At 48.1% G+C, this 22,800-nt stretch overlaps 1 protein-coding gene across 12 annotated transcripts in view; it reads left to right on the top strand.

Moving 5' to 3' along the window:
* GRK4 (G protein-coupled receptor kinase 4) overlaps positions 1 to 19,723 on the top strand; it is a 91,474-nt gene extending 71,751 nt beyond the window's left edge. For 10 of the 12 annotated variants that reach the window (XM_040625160.1, XM_040625154.1, XM_040625161.1 and 7 more), the window contains 9 exons: positions 541 to 578; positions 7,519 to 7,611; positions 8,342 to 8,378; positions 8,950 to 9,039; positions 10,138 to 10,246; positions 13,917 to 14,051; positions 15,891 to 16,028; positions 16,649 to 16,786; positions 17,885 to 19,723. In XM_040625160.1, coding sequence (XP_040481094.1) covers positions 541 to 578; positions 7,519 to 7,611; positions 8,342 to 8,378; positions 8,950 to 9,039; positions 10,138 to 10,246; positions 13,917 to 14,051; positions 15,891 to 16,028; positions 16,649 to 16,786; positions 17,885 to 17,938 — 832 coding nt within the window. In that variant the 3' untranslated portion in view covers positions 17,939 to 19,723. Of the gene's footprint in view, positions 1 to 540; positions 579 to 7,518; positions 7,612 to 8,341; positions 8,379 to 8,949; positions 9,040 to 10,037; positions 10,247 to 13,916; positions 14,052 to 15,890; positions 16,029 to 16,648; positions 16,787 to 17,884 lie in introns of all 12 variants that reach the window. The other 2 variants (XM_040625152.1, XM_040625151.1) reach the window with 2 other exon arrangements.
* Positions 19,724 to 22,800: the final 3,077 nt, after the last annotated feature.

Raw genomic sequence — 22,800 nt, 5'->3', positions numbered from 1 at the left:
TCCCCCAACCCTGCCTCGCTGCGGAAGTGGGTACATGTGGATCAAGCCACGTTACAAGGGAGGAAACTGAGGCCTAGAGCAGTTCAGGTCACACAGCAGCAGAGCAGCAGAGCTAGGATTTGAATCCATGCCTGTCTGATCCCCAAAGCTGAGTTCTTCTGGTATGGGAAATTTTCAGGTGTTGACATTTTAAGAAGTATATGAATGATAAGAGAAATTGAGCCAAGTTCATTAAGGACTAATTCCTTACTAGGGGGCTGTACCTTCCATCACTGAACTGTCTCAGATCTGCGGACCTGGGCAGAGCACACTGCCGTCACACGCACGGTGTTGGTTGAGATGAATCCTTTGTGGCGTCCTCGTCCTTCCCAGCGACGGCATGAAGGACTCATGACTTGACCCACAAAGGACGGTTTTGTTATCCCCCATTCTTGGCGCTGCTCATAGTAGAGACAGCTGTGGTTATTTCTGCTGGGTGCTGATGAATCAGTGTCGCCTTCTGAATAATTGAGCTTTTTGTTGTTGTCTCTTCCTTTGTAGAGACTTAAAGCCTGAGAATATTCTCCTCGATGACCGTGGTAAGTGAGTGAACTTTTCACGCCTAAAGCATAACACTTTGTTAAGAGGGACTTGGTTATAGAAAGTTGATGGGGGCTTAGCCCATTGTAGAACAGAAACAACAACAAAAAGGGAAACTCTTTGGTATGTGTTATTTTGAAAATATAATAGAGATAACATTGCCATTCCCCTGTATTTAAGCAAGAAGCAGAGTTGGTCATATTTTTCAGTTAATAATTGAGTTTTAGAAGCATATTAAAATATATTCACAGTAAGAACATTTTTCTCTCTCGTATTTCTTGCTGTTGGTCCACATCTTGCTTTTTCCCTTAGAAGCGTTTTTCCACCCAGGATCCCCTAAGAATTTTCCTTTTTAAAAAAATAACGAATAGTTGTTGAATTTTGTCAGTGCTTTTTCTATCAAGATGATTATATGATATTCTTTTTATTCTGTTAATATAGTTAATTTTCAAATATTAAACTAACCTTTCATTTCTGAAATAAATCCAACGTGGGCATAATGAGTTATTCTTTACATAGCTTGCTAGCTTCTGTTTTCTGATATTTTGAAGATGAAGCTGGCTCTGTTTTTGAGGGCCCTGGGTCTCTGTGTCTCTGCAGTGCTGGGAGCGCCAGAATACTGCTGCTGTCTGTGTCCCTGCAGGCTCTCTGGGGGCCCAAAATCTTGGCTCAGCTCCCAGCTGCTCCCAGCCTCTGCAAGAGTCCCAGGTGGGAGCAGCTGGAGAGCGGATGTGTGCATCCCCCACTCCCAGTGAACATCCTCTGGTTTTATCAGGGTTTGCAAATGCTTCTGAGAAAACACTTGTGCCCCTTGCAGCTCACTTCTGGTTGGTTCTCCATGCAGGGTCTCAGTGCATCGGATCCAGTCACTGCCATGGCTCATGGTGCCCTTAAAATATAACTTGTGTACAGTTGTGGTCAGTAGTAGCACGGGCCGCCATGACCTTTGCCACCCTGTCCCAAAGCAGATGCCAAGCGTCACTTCTGTGGTGCTTACTGTTACTTACTCTTTAGATACTGTAGACCTGGTCACATTCTTGTTAAGAATGGAAAGGAATGACAGAACTTTGTTTTGCTTTTCTTGATTTCAGGAGACTTTTCATCTTTTCTTTTTGTTTTCCTACTCTTTTAATTTTAAAAGTGTAATCCTGGCTGTACTTTATGACTTATAAATGCAATTGATTTTAGGTTTTTTAATATCATGCATTTAAAATTCCCAAGAACTAATTTCGACCAGAAACCATAGAACATAGGAGTAACTCTTTCGTTTGCCATCTAGACAGCTTTTTGGGGTTTCTGTTTTTGTCTGTAAAGCATAACCTGCCATTTGTAGTGAAATTAGGTTTAAAAAAGATGATTATCAAGAGAACTATAGGCCAATATCTCTGATGAACATAGATACAAAAATCCTCAACAAAATACTAGCAAACCAAATCCAAGAATACATTAAAAAATCATTCACCACAATCAAGTGTGATTTATTCCCAGGATGCAAAGGTGGTCCAATATTCACAAATCAATCAACATAATATATCACATCAATAAGAGAAAGATTAAAACCATATGATCATTTCAGTAGATGCAGAAAAAGCATTTGACTAAGTACAATATCCATTCATAATAAAAGCCCTCAACATACCTCAACGTAATAAAGGCCATGTATGAAAAACCCACAGCTAATATCATCCTCAATGGGGAAAAAACTGAGAGCTTTTCCCCTAAGGTCAGTAACAAGACAACGATGTCCACTCACACCACTTTTATTCAACATGGTACTAGAAGTCCTAGCCACTGCAGTCAGACAAGAAAAAGGAATAAAAGGCATCCAAATTGGTAAGGAAGAAGTAAAACTTTCACTATTTGCAGATGACATGATGCTATATATAGAAAACCCTAAGGACTCCACCAAAAAACTAGTAGAGCTGATAAATGAATTCAGTAAGGTTCCAGGATACAAAATCAATGTACAGAAATCTGTTGCACTTCTATACACCAATAATGAAGCAGTAGAAAGAAAAATTAAGAAAATAATTCTATTTGTAATTATGCCAAAAATAATAAAATACCTAGGAATAAGCTCAACCAGGGAGGTGAAAGGCCCTACTCTGAAAATTTTAAAACATTGGTGAAAGAAACTGAATATGATACAAACAGATGGAAAGATATTCCATGCTCATGGATTGGAAGAACAGATATTATTAAAATGTCTAAACTACTGCGAGCAATCTACAGATTTAATGCAATCCCTATCAAAATACCAACAGCATTTTTCACAGAACTAGAACAAATAATCTTAAAATTTATATGGAACCACAAAGACCCCAAATAGCCAAAGCAATCTTGAAAAAGAAAAATAAAGCTGGAGGTATCACAATTCCAGATTTCAAGATATATTATAAATCCATAGTGATCAAAAGAGTATGGTACTGGCACAAAAATAGACACACAGATCAACAGAGTAGAAAACCCATAAATAAACCCACAATTATATATGGGTTTATTTAATTAATCTTCAACGAAGGAGGCAAGAATATGCAATGGGAAAAAGACAGTCTCTTCTACAAATGGTGTCGGGAAAACTGGACCACTTTCTTATGCCATACACAGCAATAAACTCAAAATAGATTAAGGGCCTAAATGTGAGACCTGAAACCGTAAAAGTCCTAGAAGAGAGCACAGGCAGTAATTTCTCTGACATTAGCCATAACAATGTTGTTTTTTTTTTTTTTTAAGATATGCCTCCTGAGGCAAGGGAAACAAAAGAAAAAATTATGTCTTGGGATTACATCAAAATAAAATTTTCTGCATAGCAAAAGAAACAATCAACAAAACAAAAGGACAATCTGCTGAATAGGAGGAGATATTTGCAAATGGCACATCCAGTAAAGGGTTAGTACCCAACATATATAAAGAACTTCTAAAATTCAATACCCAAGAGACAAATAATCTAATTAGAAATAGGCAGAAGACGTGAACAGACGTTTCTCCAAAGAAGACATGCAGATGGCCAATAGACACATGAAAAGATGCTCAACATCCCTTATCATCAGGGAAATGCAAATCAAAAATCACGGTGAGACATCACCTCACACCTGTCAGATGGCTAAAAACAACACAAGAAAGAACGAGTGTTGGTGAGGATGTGGAGAAAAAGGAACCCTCAGGCACTATTGGTGGGAATGCAAACTGGTGTGGCCACTGTGGAAGACAGTATGGAGGTTCCTCAAAAAATTAAAAATAGAAATACCATTTGATCCAGTAATCACACTACTGGGTATTTACCCAAAGAATGTGAGAACACTAATTCAAAGGGACACACGCATCCCTATGTTTATTGCAGCATTGTTTACAACAGCCAAACTATGGGAGCAGCCTAAGGGTCCATCGACTGATGGATGGATAAAGAAGAGGTGATACATATATACAATGGAATATTATTCAGCCTTAAAAGAATGAAATCTTGCCATTTGCAACAACATGGATGTATCTAGAGAGTATAATGCTAAACGAAATAAGTTAGAGAAAGACAAATACCGTATGATTTCACTCATACATGGAATTTAAGAAACAAAACAAATGAACAAAGGGGGAAAAAAAGAGAAACCAAGAAACAGACTCTTAACTACAGAGAACAAACTGATGGTCACCAGAGGGAGGTGGTGGGGGGATGGGTGAAACAAGTGAAGGGCATGAAGAGGACACTTACTGTGATGAGTACCGAGTGATATATGGAAGTGTTGAATCACTATATTGTACACCCGAAACTAATAAAACACTGTTAACTATATTGGAATTAAAATAAAATTTAAATTTAAAACAGGCTGAATAGGGACACCTGGGTGGCTCAGTTGATTAAGCGTCTGCCTTCAGCTCAGGTCATGATCTCAGCAGCCTGGGATGGAGTCCTGTGCCAATCTCTCCACTCTGCAGGTAGTCGGTTTGTCCCCCTCGCTTTCCTCTGTGCTTGCTCTCTCTCTCAAATAAATAAATGAAATATTATTTTAAAAAGCTGATTATCGTCTATTCTAGGTTGTTAGGTACATTTACTGTTTGTCCATCCTAAATATGTCAGCCCTCTTTTTTGAAAACTTGTAATAAGAGGGACTTGGTTTGTGAAATTTAACCGGTAGTTGAGATAAAAAAGAAAACTCTATCATGCCTATATTTTCTATAGAAGAGACTTCAGTTTTATGCAGTAGGTGTATTCCTAAGAAGCAGGATAAGCAGTGAATCTTTGTAAAGACTAGTAGCATTTTATTATTGACAATGATCTTAAAGGAAATCCTATACATCATATTCTTCTAGCTATAAAATGTATATTGAAGATAAGGATATTATTTTTTTAACTATTACTTGTTATACTATTATTACCCAAAAGTATTATTACATCCAAAAGTATTTAACAATTCCTTGGGGCACCCGTGTAGCTCAGTTGGTTAAGCATCCGACTCTTGATTTTGGCTCAGGTCATGATCTCAGGGTCATGAGATCAAACTCCACATCGGGCTCTGTGCTGAGTGTGGAGCCTGCTTAAGATTCTTTTTTTTTTTTTTTAAAGATTTTATTTATTTATTCGACAGAGTTAGAGACAGCCAGCGAGAGAGGGAACACAAGCAGGTGGAGTGGGGAGGAAGAAGCAGGCTCATAGCGGAGGAGCCTGATGTGGGGCTCGATCCCATAACGCCGGGATCACGTCCTGAGCCGAAGGCAGACGCTTAACCTCTGTGCCACCCAGGCGCCCCCCTGCTTAAGATTCTCTCTCTCCCTCTCCTTCTGCCCCTCCTATCAGCTTTAAATTTTCCTTAATTATTTCATAAATGTTTTTATAGTTGTGTATTGAATATAGCATGAAGTTCATATTACATTTGGTTGGTATCTTGTTGAGTTTTTAAAATTTCATAGGTTCCTCCTCCCTGCTTCTTTGTATCATTTATTTGTTTTTGAAACCAGTGTTAGGGGTCAAATTGTGTCCCTCTAAAATTCATGTCATGAAGCCCTAAGCCCCAGTACCTCAGAATGTGACTGTATAGCTGACCTTTGAACCATGTAGGGATTAGGGGCACCAACTCCCCACACAGTCAAAAATCTGCATATAACTTTTCTTTTTTCTTTTTTTTTAAGAGAGAGAGCAAGCTGGAGAGGGGGAGGGGCAGAGAGAGAGAGAGTCTTTTTTTTTTTTTTTTAAAGATTTTATGTATTTATTTGACAGAGAGAGACAGCCAGTGAGAGAGGGAACACCAGCAGGGGGAGTGGGAGAGGGAGAGGGAGAAGCAGGCTCCCCCCACCACGCTGAGCAGGGAGCCCAATGCAGGGCTCGATCTTAGCACCCTGGGATCACACCCTGAGTCGCAGGCAGACGCTTAACGACTGAGCCACCCAGGTGCCCTGAGAGAGAGAGAGTCTTAAGCAGACTCTGCACTCAGCATGGAGCCTGACATGGGGCTCCATCTCACGACCCTGAGATCATGACCTGAGTCGAAATCAAAAATGTTAAGAAAATCATAAGAAAGAAAATCATAAGGAAGTGTAAATGCATTTCCAGTGCTGTCCGTACTAAAAAAAGCGCATGTATAAGTGCACCCATGAAGTTCCGACCTATAGTGTTCAAGTGTCAACCATGTTTGGATGAAGGTCTTTAAAGATGTGATTACAGCTGAATGAGGCCACTAGGGAGAGTCCTAATCGGATATGACTGGTGTTCTTACAAGAGGAGGAGATGAGGACTCAGACGTGCACAGAGGGAAGAGGCTGTGAATACAGGGTGAGAGCCATCGTCTACACACCAGGCAGAGGGGCCCACCCTCTGGCTCTGGATCTTGGACTTCCAGTCTCCGGGGTTGTGGGCAAATAAATATCCGTCCGTTCAGCTCCCAGCTGTGGTGCTTTGGTTATGGCAGCCCTGGCAGTCTAGAACAGACATTTGTCCTATTGAAGTTCCCGGGTTGTGGATTTGGCTGGATTTAACATGTTGCTTGCCTCCCCTATTCTTCCTGTAAGCCAGCGGTTAGATCTGGAGTCTGGAATTGGTCCAGGTTTGATTTTTGGTGGCATACTTGGTGTGTCCTTCCTGTTGTATGACATCAGGAGGCATGTGAGGACTGAGTGTCTCTCCTTTATGATGTTCACAGTGATGAGTGGTTTCACACCTTGGTCAGCCTGATCTCTCCATTATCCATTTCCCACCAATTTTTCACTTAATGGATGAAGGATCAATGTCAAGATACAGCATTTCATTGGGGCTGTAAAGTGACGGCATTCTAATTCTGTCATTCCTGGTGCACTTAATTGTTGAGATGCACCTGTAAAAAAGAACCTTGTCTACCTGTTTGTTCAGGAAAAGCAGGTGAAATACATGAATGCTTCCTTTTATTTCTACTTTTCAGGAGATCGTGTTAGCTCTCTATCGTTCTCTAAGATGATCAAGGAAGTTTTCATTTTATTCTGTTTTGGTATCATTAATGAATGTATGAATTTTAACACTTTGATAGGGTTTAATCCATTGGAGTAATCATTCTTTATGATTTTTTTGTCCCTTCTTTGGCCAGCGGATGCCCAGTAGCCTCTAATGATTTCCTTGTTTTCTGCTATTATTTCTTATTGAAGATGTTCCAGGATGACCTTGCATGTGTGCTAACTGAGACCTGGAGTCGACCCTGTCTCCAAGGGGCCTGATCCTCTGTGTGGAGATCTCAGTGTGGGAGCCAGGTGCCCTTGCTGCCCTGCTGGTCATTCTTCCCAGGCCCTTTTTGGGAGAGAACACATCTGTTCTTGTTTTAAAAGAAAATATCCATCATGGATTCATATTGATATTTCTAATTCTCATTTTACTTCTTCATTTCACATTTGTGGGTTTTTTTCTCCTATTGCTGAAAACATTAGTTCCTAATGACATTAATATGATTACAGTATTTTTCTCTGCTTTTTAAATATGTAACATAGACTGCTCTACAACACTAAATGGAGATCTTCCTTATTTCTTCATCTGGCTGCCTGTGGATGGACTGGCTCGGTCTGCCCGGTCCACGCTGCCCAGTAACCGGCTGCTCCCAGCTCTCTGTCATTAGTGCTGCAGTGCCCAACCCTGTGGGCATGTCATTTCCTGCTTTTTCCAGTGTGTCCTTGGGATGGGCCCCTGGGGGGGGTGTGAGGCTGGAGAAGAGGTTCATGTGCAGTTTCTCAGACGTTGCCAGTTCCCTGCGGCAGAGCTGTGCTGGTCTGTGTGAGCACTAGTAGGGCACGCGTGCACCTGCTTCCCTGTGGCCCCACCGACAGACTGGGTTCTCAAACTGAGTCTTCATCCATTTGTCGGCAGTTTGGCTTTTCATTTCTCCTTGGAAAAAAATCACTTTTTAAAAGAAAAATAAGAAAGGATACTTAAAATTTTACAACATGCCAGTACTCTACTTAAACATGAAATATATAAAAGCTGCCTTATTGAGGAAATCTTCCTGTACAAAAGCAGAAAACTGAGTCACACTGATGAGGGAACTCAAACCAGAGGCAGAGAGGGGACTCAACCCCAGGCTGCGTGGCTCCAGCCTCCCACCTCCCCCAGTGCGGGTGCGCTGCGGGGAGTAACGTGACTCACAGTGCTGGCGTGCTAGGGGAACGCCCATTTTCCCATCTAAGGCATGATGCAGTCTGTGTTAAAGCTAATTCAGTGCCGCAAGGGCATGTGGTGGATTTTCAGTGTTGAGCACATGCTTATTGGTTGGTTCATTCATTTCGTTGATCGTATTTATTGAGCACCTACTATATGCAGGTACACTATCAGGAGCTGGAGACACACGGCCAACAAGGTGAGTGGGGCGTCTGCCTCCAGGGCTGGTTTATCTTAGTAGACTCTCAAAAGAAAGTTTTCTATAAATTGTTATTTTCATACTGAGTTTAATAACTATGTAAATCTTTCTATATAAAGGCATTAACACACAACATAGTCTCTTGAGTTTCCTTGATTTTATTTATTTTGCTATTACAATTTGTTCTTCAGAGAAAAACTCCTATTATTTGCCTGTTGTTGTTCCTGTATATAAGCCTACTGGTATTCTGACAAAACGTGTTCGTTTTCTCTTGTGTAGTTCATATACTGTTCGTTATAGTTGTGTTTATGGATCTGGTAGTTATAGGAAATTAAATAAAAAACACAGTGCTTCTATCGTATTAAGTGGTTGTCTGTGGTTAAAGGGCTTTCTGATTAGTAGCTAGCTATAACTCCAATTTCCTGTTGTGTTAGTGGAACCAAATGTTCTGCATAGTATTTTACTAGATGTGGAGAAGTTAGATGTAATTTTAGATTTTTTCCCCACTGTTTATTGTCATGAATATGTCAGCATGCCGCCTGTGGTTTGTAATGTGTTTGAACACACACAGGGCACATCCGGATCTCAGACCTGGGTTTAGCCACGGAGATCCCGGAAGGGGGGACCATCCGAGGAAGAGTGGGGACCGTCGGCTACATGGGTATGTGAAAGGCTGCTTCCAGATCCTTGTGCTTTCTGTCTGGACGCCCGCGTCCTCACAACACAGAGAAGTTCTAAGCCACTTGGAGGGAGCACGGGTAGTGTTGGAAGTCTGTGCCCGGCCAGTGCTGACCCTGCAGGGGAGTCCTCCTGGCTGCCCTCCTGTCTTAGACCAGGTGTGAGGCCGGCAGAGGTCATGCAGCTGAGTGAGGGCAGAATCAGGGCAGGACGGGGCCCACACTCTGCTGCTGCCACCATCCTGGGCACACTGGCCTCTCTGGGCCCTTTCGAACTCGTGTTCCCCTGGTTATTGCAAAGCCTCTGTGCCTGGGAGGCCCTGGCCTGGGCTCAGCTCCCAGCCCGGCGGTGCCAGCCTGACCCAGGCATGGCCTCTGACATGAGGGAACCCGAGGGCCTCCGCAGAGTCCTGCAGGAACATCCCATGCCCCACTGTGTCTTCAGTCAGCTGCTGTAGAGGGTCAGTGCCCTCGGGGCACCCGTGGGTGTGGCTCTGCGTGTCTGAGGGAGCACCCTGCTCAGGAGGCAGGGTCTGCCCTACAGCACCGGTTCCCCACGTGTGCTGCTCATTTCATGCCCAGGGGATAGCACAGACTATTTCCAATAACCCGTTTGTTGAAATATAAGTCACATACCATGAAATCCACCACTCAGAAGTGTATACTGGAGTGGATTTCCGCACGCACACAGAGCTGTGCAACCACCACTACCAGAAAGAGACCCCGGGCCCATGAGCATCCCCTCCGGCCCCGGCCCTGCAGCCGCTCGCCTGCTCTGTGTCTCTACGACTTGTCTCTTCTGCCTGCTTCATGTAAATAGGATCCACACTCTTGGGCCTTCTGTGTCTGTCTTCTGCCCCTTAACACATTTCCAGGGTTCATGTTGTAACAAACATTAAGTTTATAATGTGTTATTTGGAATTAATTACAAGAAAATTTAAAACCAAAATTTAATTTAAATTTCCCTGTATTTGTTATGTAGCTCCTGAAGTTATCAATAATGAAAACTATACATTTAGTCCTGATTGGTGGGGACTTGGCTGTCTGATATATGAAATGATTGAGGGACATTCTCCATTCAGAAAATTCAAAGAGAAAGTCAAGCGAGAGGAGGTGGACCGAAGAGTGAGGAAGGACACCGAGCAGTATTCAGAGAAGTTTTCGGAGGACGCCAAGTCCGTCTGCCAGATGGTGGGTCGAGCTCTGGGGAGGTTGGGGTGGAAGCCCTAGCTCACTGGGGTTGTTTCCACTAGCAGTCGCCCTGCCACACAGCCACCAGTGAGTCAGGGCCTTGCCTAGGAAACGACGTGATTGGGCTTCCAACCAATGGGAGCGAAGCAGAGCAGTGCCTTGTTTGATTTCTCAAAAGATGCCCCTGAGAGGGAAGAGTGGTACCAAGGTCACTCATTTCCTGTCAAACTAAAGATCAAATAGAAGCTTGTTTCTTAGGAACAGTGAGGTTTTTCTGTCTGCCCGTATTTCTTTCCTCTTTAACTGGCTGCCAGGGATCATGGTCTTGATGGGCCGCCACATGTCTGCCACTTTCCTGGATGTGTTAAGGGCCCCATGAGGCTGCGTGTCACAGTGGAGAGAAGAGAAGAGGACAGAGACTGCAGGGCTGGGGGCAGACAGAGCAGTGGTTGAACCATGGTTGGTGGAATCATAGTGGGTTATGGGAGGATGCGGACGGGGGTCTCAGGGCAGAGTCATGAGTCTGGAGGCAAAGGTGTGAGCACGGCTTGTTGGAGCCATGGCCCCTCTCGCCAGAGTTGGAGAGTCTGGGAGCGCACGGAGAGGAAAGCAGGACTGGCTGGTCATGAAGAGTTGAGGGGGAGAGTGGGGGGTGGGGACGGACAGAGAGGCAGGCTGTGGGTCCTCAGTTGGGTGCCTGTGGGAGCCAGCAGCCACGTACCCGTTACTGAAAGCGTCAGTAACTTGGATGAGTTGTTGGTGGTTGGAGATAGCGATTTTGTTTCCCCTTCCCTGTTGTTGCCATATGTGGAGTGATGAGTGTTAGTGGCCTGTCACAAGCAGTGGGGACCACGCTGGCCTTCCTTCCCGCCAGCTCGTTCCACGTGGAGCTGGCGGTGGTTAGCCAGCTCCTCCAGGTTTAATAGCATTCTGGCTGAGCTGCTATCTGACCGGTGCTTGCCACCCACCAGGCACTCGGATAAGGGCTGCAGGAATATAAAGATATATGTTGGAAGTACAGCCTGCCCCTAAGGAGCTCACAGATTAATGGCAGGCCTAGAACAAATATGAAAAATAACTATGGTGAAAAAGCAGAATTTGATGGGTGCCATAAATGAGAGAAACAAGGGCTCAAGGGTTTTCAGGATGGAGAAGGGGTGCTGGGGAAGGCAGGGGTGCTGGGGAAGGCAGGCGGTGCCTGAGTGAGAACTAGGGTTGGGACTCCGATCTCTGGCTTGCAGGTTGTGCTGGGGGCCACATCTCAGCTCCCTACACCAGGCTTCCCTGTCTGGCCTCTGGTCTCTCGTCTATGACGTTTGCATGGTGATAACCTGACCTTCACAGGCTCGCTGGGAAGGGGCGATGTAGGAGTGCGTGTGACGTGCCTAGTGACACACAAATCCTCAGTAGCTCCTGTGAGCGGAGACAGCTGGCTCTTGGAGAGTGGGTTTAACCCCAGCAGATGGGGACTGGAGGAGAGGGCATCTCAGGAGGCAGGGGGCATTTGGAGAGGACAGCACCTGGGGACAGGGACGGTGGGCCGGGCCCTGTGCCCAGTGCACTTGCAGAGGGGGCGCTGCAGGCCTGTGCATGGCTCCTCCCCCTCTCTGCCTCTCCTCTGCCCAGCACCTGCTCCCAGCACGCTGCAGCCATGCCGAGTGAGCATGCAGATGTGGCGTGAGGTCAGAGCGTGGCACTTGTGTAGGACAGAGCAAGTGGCTTTTCACACCGACCCAAACAGGTGGCCAGAGTGGCGCCTGACATGTGGACACCTGTCTGTAGTTTCCAAAGCTCTATAATGTATTGCCTCCTTTGACCCTAAGAGTGGACTTCTAAGGGGTTTTTCTTAGCCTCACAGTTTTTTTTTTGTTTGTTTGTTTGTTTTGTTTTTTTATAATAATATTTTTTATTATATTATGTTAGTCACCATACAGTACATCCCTGGTTTTTGATGTAAAGTTGGATGATTCATTAGCTGCGTATAACACCCAGTGCACCACGCAATACGTGCTCTCCTTAATACCCATCACCAGCCTATCCCATTCCCCCACGCCCTCCCCTCTGAAGCCCTCAGTTTGTTTCTTAGCCTCACAGTTGAAAGATTAAGAGTTTGATTTTTTTAAAAGATTTTATTTATTTATTTTAGAGAGAGAGAGAGCGCGCGGGTGAGCACTTGTGTGGGGGGAGGGGCTGAGGGAGCAGGACTCCCTGCTGAGCACGGAACCCCCGACCCTGAGAACACGACCTGAGCTGAAATCAAGCGTTGGCAGCTTAACCGACTGAGCCACCCAGGCGCCCCTAAGAATTTGATTTTTGTGATATCCCATAACGGGATGTCAGTGGGCAAGCTTGAACCCAGGCCTTCTGACCACAAGTCCACGGCCATCTGACCGGTGTGTGTCAGCAGCAGGCTTGATGATGGAGTCCTGGAACCTCTGAGACGCTGGGACTTTTCAGATCTGTTTTTAATGAGCAAAGCATGCCAAGAATAACTGCCCTGAGCAAATCTTGTTGAGCCCTCGCCCTGGCGAGGTGCGGGGGCTACAGCAGCGAGTGGGAGTTCCCACGGCCCTACCTCTGCAGGTGTGGGTCCAGCAGGAGGGACTGGCCCTGAGCATGTCCCCAAGTGATGGCGTCACACCAGGAGGGACGGGTGTCCTAAGGGAGCATGCTCCGAGGTAGGAAGCTGGAGCCCGGCTCAGCCAGACAAAGGGTCTTCTAGACAGAGGATGTAGTGCGTGTGCAGGCCGTGAGACGGTGAGCAAGGGGGTGTGTGCTGCTTTGAGTCTACGCAGTGAAGGCTGCAGGGGTGTGCGGGCCGGTGCACACACGCCAGGCGCGGAATGTGCTCGGCTCTTTGCCTGGGAATTTGGTTACTCTTCAGAAAAGCGGTGGGTGCGGGCTGCGAGATGAGGCCAGGGTCAGCAGACTTCTCCGTGAGGGGCCAGGTGCTTAGGCTTTGCTGGTCCCTCGCACCACTGTCGCGCTCCACCCCCAGGGCGCAGCAGCATGGGCCGGGCTGTGCTGTGCTGTGCTGAAACCTTGGCGAGGTCAGGCCTGGCCCTGCTTTAGAGCCTGACCTGTCCCGTGTTGCTTTGAGCACAGCCAAGCCTTTCTGACTGATGATAACTGTGGATGAGGCCCTATTTGGTGAAAATTATGAATATATGAGTAAGGAATACTTTTGAAAGAGATGCTGTCTGTTCATTTTAAGAATATACAATTTCTAGAATTTGGTTTGCCGAATTTTTGCCTCATATGAGCTCCTTAGTGATCTATTTAATGGATAGATTAAAATAGTCTCTATTTATAAACATAACATTAGAATGGTGTCTGTGAAGTTCTTGACAGTTCCTGTTTCTTTTAAAAGAGTCCCCTAATTTTTACATGGCTAAAACTTTTTCCTTAAGGATTTACTTAGCCAACCTTTACTTGCTGGTAGCTCAAAGGCTGTTATATTAGTTCCACTCCTTTTTGAAGCATCGTCTCTTCTAAATTCGTGAAATCTGAATTAAGGAGGTTTGGGCGAAACTTTGAAATTTGAGTAACTTTGTTTGGATGGAGGTGCTCTTTGCCACCCCTGATTTTTTGCTTATTATTATGGAGACTTTCCGAGTTCTCTCTTCTATCCTAAAAGCTTAAATTGACTCCGTTTCTGCCTTTTGCATAGTTACTCACCAAGAATCCCAAACAGCGGCTGGGCAGCAAGGCCGGAGCAGTGGAAGTGAAAGCTCACCCCGTGTTCAAGGATATTAACTTCAAGAGGCTGGAAGCAAATATATTAGATCCACCTTTCTGTCCTGATGTAAGTACGTTGCCCAGACAGGAGCAGGGTGTTCAAGAAAATGGATCCACAGAACCCCGTGACTTTCTAGCAGATGCAGGGCCACTGGTGCCACCTGGCTGTGCTTCTCCTCGGGTGCCCCCTCCCAGCACCTGGCCCCTTACCACACTGTCCTCACAGGTCCCCATGGGCCTTCCTGGCAGCCAACCCTGGCTCTGCCCTGCTCGGAGCCCCGGCACCACCCCACCGCCTCCTCAGCGGGCCCTGCAAGGCCTTCCATGTGACAGCATCCCCTTTCTTGTGTCAGTGCCAGCACACCCACCTCTGTAGTCTGGGAAGCCCTTCCGCTCTCTGTGTCTCCAAGGTCCTGGCTCCATGCCGCCTGCAGGGAGCCCTGGAGGTCACCTGATCCTCCTGTGAGCCTACCGTGGAGGCCTACTCAGGGGCCAGGTCCGCGCGCTTAGCACAGGGCCCGGCTTGGGTCAGTCCTTGGTGGGAACACCCGCAGGCAGGAAATCCATGCTGAGGAAAGCAGAAATGAACGGACAGCAGTCTGTCCTTAACAGAAATGTGGAGATAATTCTGCAGGACATGATGGAACTGAGGTGTACAATTGAAACATTTTTAGTTGTACAAGTCAGGACTTACTATGTTTTTATATTCCAGTATGTTGTAGTAGTAGCTCCTTTCTTTGAGTGAGTTCACACATTGCATATTTACTGAGTGCCTACCACCTGCTAGACACAGATGGAGGTGTTAGGACCCCAGGGAGCACAAGAAAGCAAGGTCTTGCCCCGTGTCGCTTGCGCCAGCCCGCAAATGTGGGCAGCGGAACAAATGACGAACGGAGCGAACCACTGGACAGGGATGTGCACCCCAGGGACTTGACGTGGGCCATCAGGTGTGAAAGGAGCAGGGAAGGCAGTCTTCTCCAGGAAGCGGCGATGACTCCCCTTGCTGTGTTCAGAGGCCTGGGGCAGGGCCTGCCAGGTCGAGGCTCCGGGGCTGACTTTCTGGGTATTCTACTGAATGTAACCAGAGGAATTGTGAGGGCCCGCTGACGGGGGAGTCCCGTGGTAACGGTCAGGCAGTCTTGTCCGGGGGGGTGGGCAGGACAGGGTTCTGGGCCTTCAGCCTGGGCTCAGTCCTCACCAGACTTCCCCTGGACTGTCTTCTGAGTGGGGCCCCCACTTGCTTCCATGGCCCCGCTGTGTGGGGACTGAATGGGTAGTGGCTGCTCTGAGGTTGCAGACCAGCGGCCTTTTGAATGGCCCTTGTTAGATCATGCAGGTTCCCGCCCGCGGGTAGGGCGGTTCTCAGAACTACCGGCGTCTTGCACGATCATGGTTTGGCCGGTAGCTAGACTCCCGTGTTTACGTTCCTGATTTCCAGGAGCTCAGGTGGCTGCACTGGAGGAGGCCACGGCCCAGGCCCAGACGCGCCCTGCTGGCTTGCCCCCCGAAGGGCAGCAGGCTGGGGCTCCTGTCCCAGAGGAGGGGCAGCTGGAGGCCACTAGATGAGCTCTGACAGATCAAGAAGCGGGACCTGCCCTTTTTCACCTAGACTCTGCGTGGGGCACTTCACAAGGAGGAGGCCAAGGGTTCCATGGCCTTCCATCCCGCCTCTGCCTGTCACCCATTTTCCACCGCAGGAAAGGGAAGGGTGGGGCCCTCGGGAGGTTTGCAGAACAGAGGGCATCCACGGGGTCTGTGACAGAGAAGAGCTCCCAAGAGGGAGGAAAAGGCTTCAAATACAGTGTGAATGCATCGATTTCACACGCGCTGCATTCTTAGTAATTAAGGAGACTAAGAATGACTCCAGTAATCCCAGAGCCAACGCCTCTTTGTTGTTGGTGCACAGCCGCACGCCATTTACTGTAAGGACGTCGTGGACATCGAGCAGTTCTCCACGGTGAGAGGGGTCTACCTGGACACCGCAGACGACACATTCTACAGTCAGTTTGCTACGGGCTGTGTCTCCATCCCCTGGCAGAACGAGGTACTGCCTGTTTGTACTGGGTACAGCACCAGGAGAAAAAAATCCTGCCCGTGTGCGTGTGTGTGCATGTGTGTCTGTGTCTGTGTGTGTGTGCATGTGTGTCTGTGTGCATGTGTGCGTGTGTGCATGTGTGTCTGTGTGCATGTGCGTGTGTGTGCATGTGTGTCTGTGTGTGCATGTGTCTCTGTGCATGCATGCATGTGTGTGTCTGTGTGCGTGCGTGCATGTGCGTGTGTGTGCATGTGTGTGTCTGTGTGCGCATGTGTCTCTGTGCATGCATGCGTGTGTGTGTCTGTGTGCGTGCGTGCGTGCATGCATGTGTGCATGTGTCGGTGTGTGTGTGTGTAGGTAAGATTATGCAAGGCAGCTGCCCTGGTGCCTGCACAGGAGGGGGACAGTTCACCACCCTGGGTCCCACTTTCAAAGCGGGCCTGGCCGGTACCCAGTCCTTACCTGCTCTGGGGGGTGCACTCACAGGGAGGAAGAAGAGGCTGCATTCCCTGCCCCAAGCATGGGAACGGGAGTGGCCCTCGTGTGCCGAGCTGGGTGTCGGGCAGGAAATGGCTGACCGACCTCGTGATGTCTCTCCCCTTTTCTGTCCTGCTCTTGTGTGGACACAGATGATCGAATCGGGTTGTTTTAAGGACATCAATGAAGATGAGCCTGAAGAAAACATGGTGTTGAATGTAGAAGAGAAAATGTATCACCCGGTTCCCAAACCAAAGAGAGGCTTCTTCTACAGACTCTTCAGGAGAGGGGTAAGGGTAACAAGCATTTTGTTATTTTGGGTGTTTTTTTTTTTAATGGGATGTGTTAAAAGAAAAGAAATATTTCACCAAGGTAAAAACTTTCTTTTCTCAGCTTTCTTATTAAGACATTTCACGTAATTTAAGAGCTCTAGCCCTATGGTGCGATTTGAGCCCCACCAGAAAAATCCTCACTATGTCGTTTGCTGTTGGTGTGAAGACTCTGTTCTGACGCACAAAGGAAAAAAGGCTCACCGGCAGGCGGCCCAGACCCTCCCTCAGTGAGGCGGTGCGTGAGCTCGCTCGCAACCGAGCGTCAGGTCGTGGAGCAGCTAGTCATGTAGATCGCCGTCCCCACTCCGACGTGGCCGCGGGTCCCTCCAGGGCCTGCTCTCGTACGGGACGTGGGAGAGCGGCGCCGACAGACTCCCTGGGGTAGCATGATACTAAGGATGTTTTTCCTAGTGAAGGTTTTCTCCTTGGACCAAGGCATCGCCCTGCTTTGTACCCTGTACGTTCGCGAAGACTTTATTCAGAGGTTGTCCACTAACATTTAAGTCCCTCTTTGCTCAGCATGAAAAACAAGCCTTAGGTGGGAAAGTTCTGTCAGGGCGTGTCCACCAGGACCACCTTTCCTCGGAGAACGGGGGACAGGTATGGATTAGTGCCATGGGTCTCCCAGGCAGCCAGTCTCTCCATGTGCAGGAAGTCCTGCCTGGACATGCTCCACACGCCAGCCCACCCTGAGCAGGGGGAGCCGGTCAGGGACACTGCAGCCGTGGACGTCACAGTGCAGGATGGGCTGCTCTGTGCTACCATGGTGCTGACAGGAGGAGCCCGGGCCTCGTTCCCTTGCAGCGCTCAGCTCGGGTCATGTAATTGCATTGAGTGTGCAACAGAGAAAGCGAACCTGAGATGCTGTGTGTGTGTGTGTGTGTGTGTGTGAACTGAGCATCCTCCGTACCGTGAGGGGAGTAAGAAGAAGTGTGGGATTCAGCCTTAAAGTCAGTGCCCCGGCCCTGTGCTTGTAAACGCTTGTGTGCACCACAGGAGAGTGGGGTGGGCGTGCGTTAGGTAAGTGACTGACCCCGCCGCTCTGCCGTGTTGCAGGGCTGCATTAGCGGTGGCCCCAGCGAGAAGGAGGAGCTGCCCACAAGTCTGTGACCACTCACTGCAGAGCCCGACCCCAGCGCCAAGGAGCCTGTGCTCAGCGTTCCATCCCGTCTGCGAGCCGCAATAAACAAGTGACGTAGCTTAACATGAGCCGTATGCGTCTGCGGATTTCTCTATATCCATACCTGAGTTGTGTTTTCACCAAAGCCGGGTTGAATAAAAAGGCACTTGAGGACTGCCCCGATGCCCAGAAGCCCCTGGTGTGGACATCTTGTGGCGGGGGCTCAAGTGCCACGTGTGCCCACAGAGAGGGCGGAAGAGTGGGCTTGGGCATCAGCCCAGCAGTGTCCAGAGCCAAGGGTCCTGTTGCTCAAGCCCAGAGTGTCCTCCAGTGCCCACTGAGGCGGGAGGCAGGTGGGACCCTGCTTTCCCTGGAAGGTCTTTGCCCGTTTGCGTCCACACTGACATCCACTCACTTGCCAAGATTCTCCTGTGTGAGGTGTGCACGGTCCTGTGTGCGTGTCTTCGTGGCACTCCTGTGCACGCTCTGGAAGAGGGTGTGTGCAGGTCCCCCGGGCCAGGGCTTGGCCGTGGGCGGCTGCTCCCCCAACTGCGGCAGCCTGGGAGTCTCCAGGACTGTGCGGTGCAGCTGGGAGACGCCTGTGCTTCGGTTGTAGGCGAGGAGCCCCTCCACGGCACCGGTTGGCACTTAGTGTAGGAGCTGGCTTCCCACACAGGCTAAGGGATGCTGGGATTCCAAGGTCAGGAACTCTTTCCCTCCGCCAGGACTGCCCACAGAGGAAGGTGGAGCCCCTTCCGCATGGTGGGAACGTGGGCTCTGTTACTTGGCGCCCACGGGCCTTGTGAAGATGGGAGGGGGGCATGCAGATTCTGCGGCGAGGCGGCGGTGTTGCTGGCTGACCGGGGGCCCCGAGGTGCAGAACTGGGGCTTCCTCCCGTATCCGCATGCATGAGGCCTGCGGCAGGGGCTGGGTGAGAAGCCGGGGGCCAGACCTCAGTGACTTTTCACCAAACAGCAAGGACTTGGTCTGGATATGGAGACCCCGCCACCCGGCGCTTCCCGGAGTGCCGGTTCAACTGTGTGCATGTTCACGGCAGTCTGGGGCACAGCAGCGATTCGGAGGGCCAAGGGCGCTTGCTCTGTACCGACGTGGGGGGAGGGAGGAGTTACCTTGGGGTCCGGGGCCTTTATTTTAGGGATGGCTTCTGTTCAGATGGCGGCCCTCATCTCGGTTTGAAGACAGCAGGAGGTGGGGGATGGAGACCCAAGGCCTTTGTAAGGCGTTTAGTGGAGCGTTTGGTCTGTGCTACCCGCTCAGTAGATCTGTTAGTAATTGTGGAAAAGTAACGTATGCTCCTCATAAACAATGCAGGACGGTTTAGAGAAAACAGAAATCCGGGGCGCCTGGGTGGCTCAGCAGTTGAGCGTCTGCCTTCGGCTCAGGTCATGATCTCAGGATCCTGGGATCGAGCCCCATGTCGGGCTCTCTGCTCAACAGGGAGCCTGCTTCCCCCTCTCCCTCTGTGATCTCTTTTGCTCTTGCAAAATAAATGAAATCTTTAAAAAAAATGAAGTGTATGAACAGCTGGTGTAACCCGTATAAGAAAGAGCTAAAGGGATTACAAATGGCTCTGTCTGGCAAGTGTTTCCCCTGGGATGGGCAGCAGTGGGCCGGAGGAGTGCTGTTTTCTTTGTAAGCACTGTGTCTGACTTGTTCTTTTGACCATGTCTGTGTATTATTAAGATAAAAATAAACATCGCATTGTGAAAATTATTTGTTTTCCCTAAATAAAGCACAATTACATTCCAAAAAAGATGTGTGGGCATTTTAAAAGAATATATATTATATACCGATGTGAACAAATTGCCCTTCTGAAAATTTTAAAAGATTTCCTTTCCCACCAAAAATGTCTAACAATTCCCTGTTAGTTTCACCAAAAACTAGATTTTTCTCTTGTTGAACAGTTTCATTAGAAACAAAGTGTTTCTTTTTCTTTCTTTTTTTCCTGTGGTAAAATATACATAAAATTTACCCTCTTAACATTGTTAAGTGTCCAGTTCAGTGGCACTACGTACATTCCTGTTGCCGTGCGGCCGTCCCCACCGTCCGTCTTGAGAACTGATCTTGTGAATCTGACACTCTGTCCTCACTAAACAGTAGCTGTCCATTCTCTCCCCGGCCCCAGGGGCCCACCGTCCACTTTCTGTCTCTCTGAATTAGACTCTCCTAGGAGCCTCCTATAAATGGAATCATACAGTATTTCTTCTTTCGTGGCTGGCTTATTTCACTCAGCATAATGTCCTCAAGGGTCATCCGTGTTCTAGCAGGTGTCAGGATTCCCTTCCTGTTTAAGGCTGATTAACATTCCGTTGTGTGACGGACCACACGGTGTTTCTCCGTCCACCTGCTGACGGGTGCCTGGCTGTTGTGAATCCTGCTTCCAGTTCCTTCAGGTGAACACCCAGAAGTGGGATCGCTGGGTTGTATGGGAGCTCCACTCTTAGTTTTTTGGGGAACTGCCACACTGTCTTCCACAGCGGCTGCCCCAGCTTGTGCTCCCACCAACACGGCACAGGGTTCCAGTTTCCCTACCTCCTCCCGAACACATTTCTAATGGCTCCTTGGCATTATTCTAATATATGAAAGTACAGATGTTCCTACCAAAGTCTTATGGTTGGACATTGATGTTGTTCATCATATTAATATTGCTTCCGGAACATTTTGGTGCCTCCGTCCCTGAATGCTTATCTAGTAATGTCCCTAGGGCAGCACTCCCATGTATGTACTAAGTCACATGGTTTGCGTACTTACAGCTTTTGCGAATGCTGCCAAATGACTCTTCAGAAAAGTGATTACGAATTTACTACAACGAGCAGTTTTTGGAAGCCCTGTTTGCTTGTGTTCTTACCAATCCCGGCGAGTGCTCTCATCTTTGCTCGCCCTGTCTTAGGTTCTCGCTGAACCGTGAGGGTACTAATTTTGAGGTTGCTGCCAGTGCTCACCTTAGCTGCAGTGTCAGGACGCGGGGACCCAGGCACAGCAAGTGATCACATCGCCGCCTCCCCTCCTGGGTCTGTGCTCCCTTGTCTAGAAAGTGAGGCATGTGCAATAAGAAAGATTTCCCTTTGGCTCATTCTTTGAAGTCTCCAGACTTGCTTCTCTGATATCCTGACTCTGAGTTGAGCCCATGGCCCTCTGCGCAAGCAGGCGCTCGCCCCTTTCTCTCCTGCTTCCTTGTGTTATTCCTCTTGCCTGCAGGCAGCTGAGTGTAAGTGAAGTTCTTCAAACACTCTGCTTTGTCATTAGGACACATTCCCCCCTTCTCTGTGGGAGCAGGAACCCAGCGGAGGGCCTGCTCTGCGCGCTGGGGGTGCCATGGTTCTGCTTGTCCTGGGTCATGGCCCAGCATCTCCTTAAGTCACAGTTTTAAATAGGAAGTGGAATTTCCAGTTGATCATCTAATAAGGAAACAACTGGACTTTAGCGGTTTTGCTCAGGAAAGAACATAGCTCTCCCAGCAGAGGAAATATGATGCCCCATGTCGACCTTGTTCATTAATACAGCAGTCAAAGCCAGCCGGTATCTTCAAGAAGTCTTCCTGACCCTCCTCCCCAGGCCCATTGAAGGGCCCTTCCCTGGGCTGGAGCTTTTAGCAGCGAATCAAAGACACGGTCATAACCTTTATGATGTTCTTAGTATAGTTGCACAACCACCAATGAGCAGGACGCTGTCTTAAGTCCATCTGGGCTGCTGTTGCCCAGCACCCTGAACCGGGCAGCTTGTAAACAGCAGAAATGCATTTCCCACAGTCCTGTCCTCACGTGGCGGAGAGCAGAGAGGGGAAGCAAGCTCTCTCTTGACCCTCACAAGGGCACTAACCCAGTCGTGGGGGTCCACCCTCTTGACCTCATCTAATCCCAATTATCTGAGTCACAGACAGTTAACATGAAGATCTGAAATGAGATATGACTGAACCAAAGAAAGATCCTGAAGAAGCTCTTCATCTCATTCATGGGTACTAAATTACCAGGGTCCCGAGAGGTAGAGCCTATGACCAAGAGTACAGCAAGGGGACATAGATAAGAGGAATGAAACCAGCCAAGGACAAAAATGAAGTAAACAAGAAGGAAACAGGATTAGAGAGAAAAGGAGAGATATTCTGACTTTACATTCTTTGTGAAATGCATTTTAAGTACATCAAAAGTCTTGTAGTATAAATTTGAATTTATGTGTACCTACTGCCACTGAACTGTCCACTTAAGAATGGCTAAAATAGGGGCGCCTGGGCGGCTCAGTCAGTGAAGTGTCTGCCTTCAGCTCAGGTCATGATCCCGGGGTCCTGGGATCGAGTCCTGCATCTGGATCCCTGCTCGGCGGGGAGTCTGCTTCTCCCTCTACGCCTGCCCTACATCCTGCTCTTGCACTTACTCTCGATTAAATAAATAAATAAAATCTTTTTAAAAAAACAAAAGAGGGGCTCCTGGATGGCTCAGTTGGTTAAGCGTCTGCCTTCAGCTCAGGTCATGATCCCAAGGACCTGGGATTGAGCCTCAAGTCAAGCTCTCTGTTCAGTGGGGAGCCTGCTTCTCCCTCTCCCCCTCCACCCCTCCCCCTGTTTGTGCTCTCTCTCTCAAATAAATAAATAAAATCTTAAAAAAAAAAAGAATGGCTAAAATGGTCGATTTTATGTTCTGTGTATTTTCCTACAATAAAAAAGAACAAAAATAATATAAGCTCCTCATTGCCCGGCTCTGTGCTCTGCGAGGCCCAGAAGCAATGATGCCCCCACAGTGATGAGCACACCTCACCCAGCTCTTGGTTTCTAAACACCACTCTCCACTAAAAGGAGTCAGGGCTCCTTAGAGAAGTGGCTGATTCCCGGTTTGAGGA

The sequence above is a fragment of the Ursus maritimus genome, unplaced genomic scaffold (assembly GCF_017311325.1).
Source record: "Ursus maritimus isolate PB19 unplaced genomic scaffold, ASM1731132v1 scaffold_8, whole genome shotgun sequence".
In the NCBI taxonomy this organism is placed as follows: Eukaryota; Metazoa; Chordata; class Mammalia; order Carnivora; family Ursidae; genus Ursus; species Ursus maritimus.
This window is presented reverse-complemented; position numbering and strand designations above follow the sequence as displayed.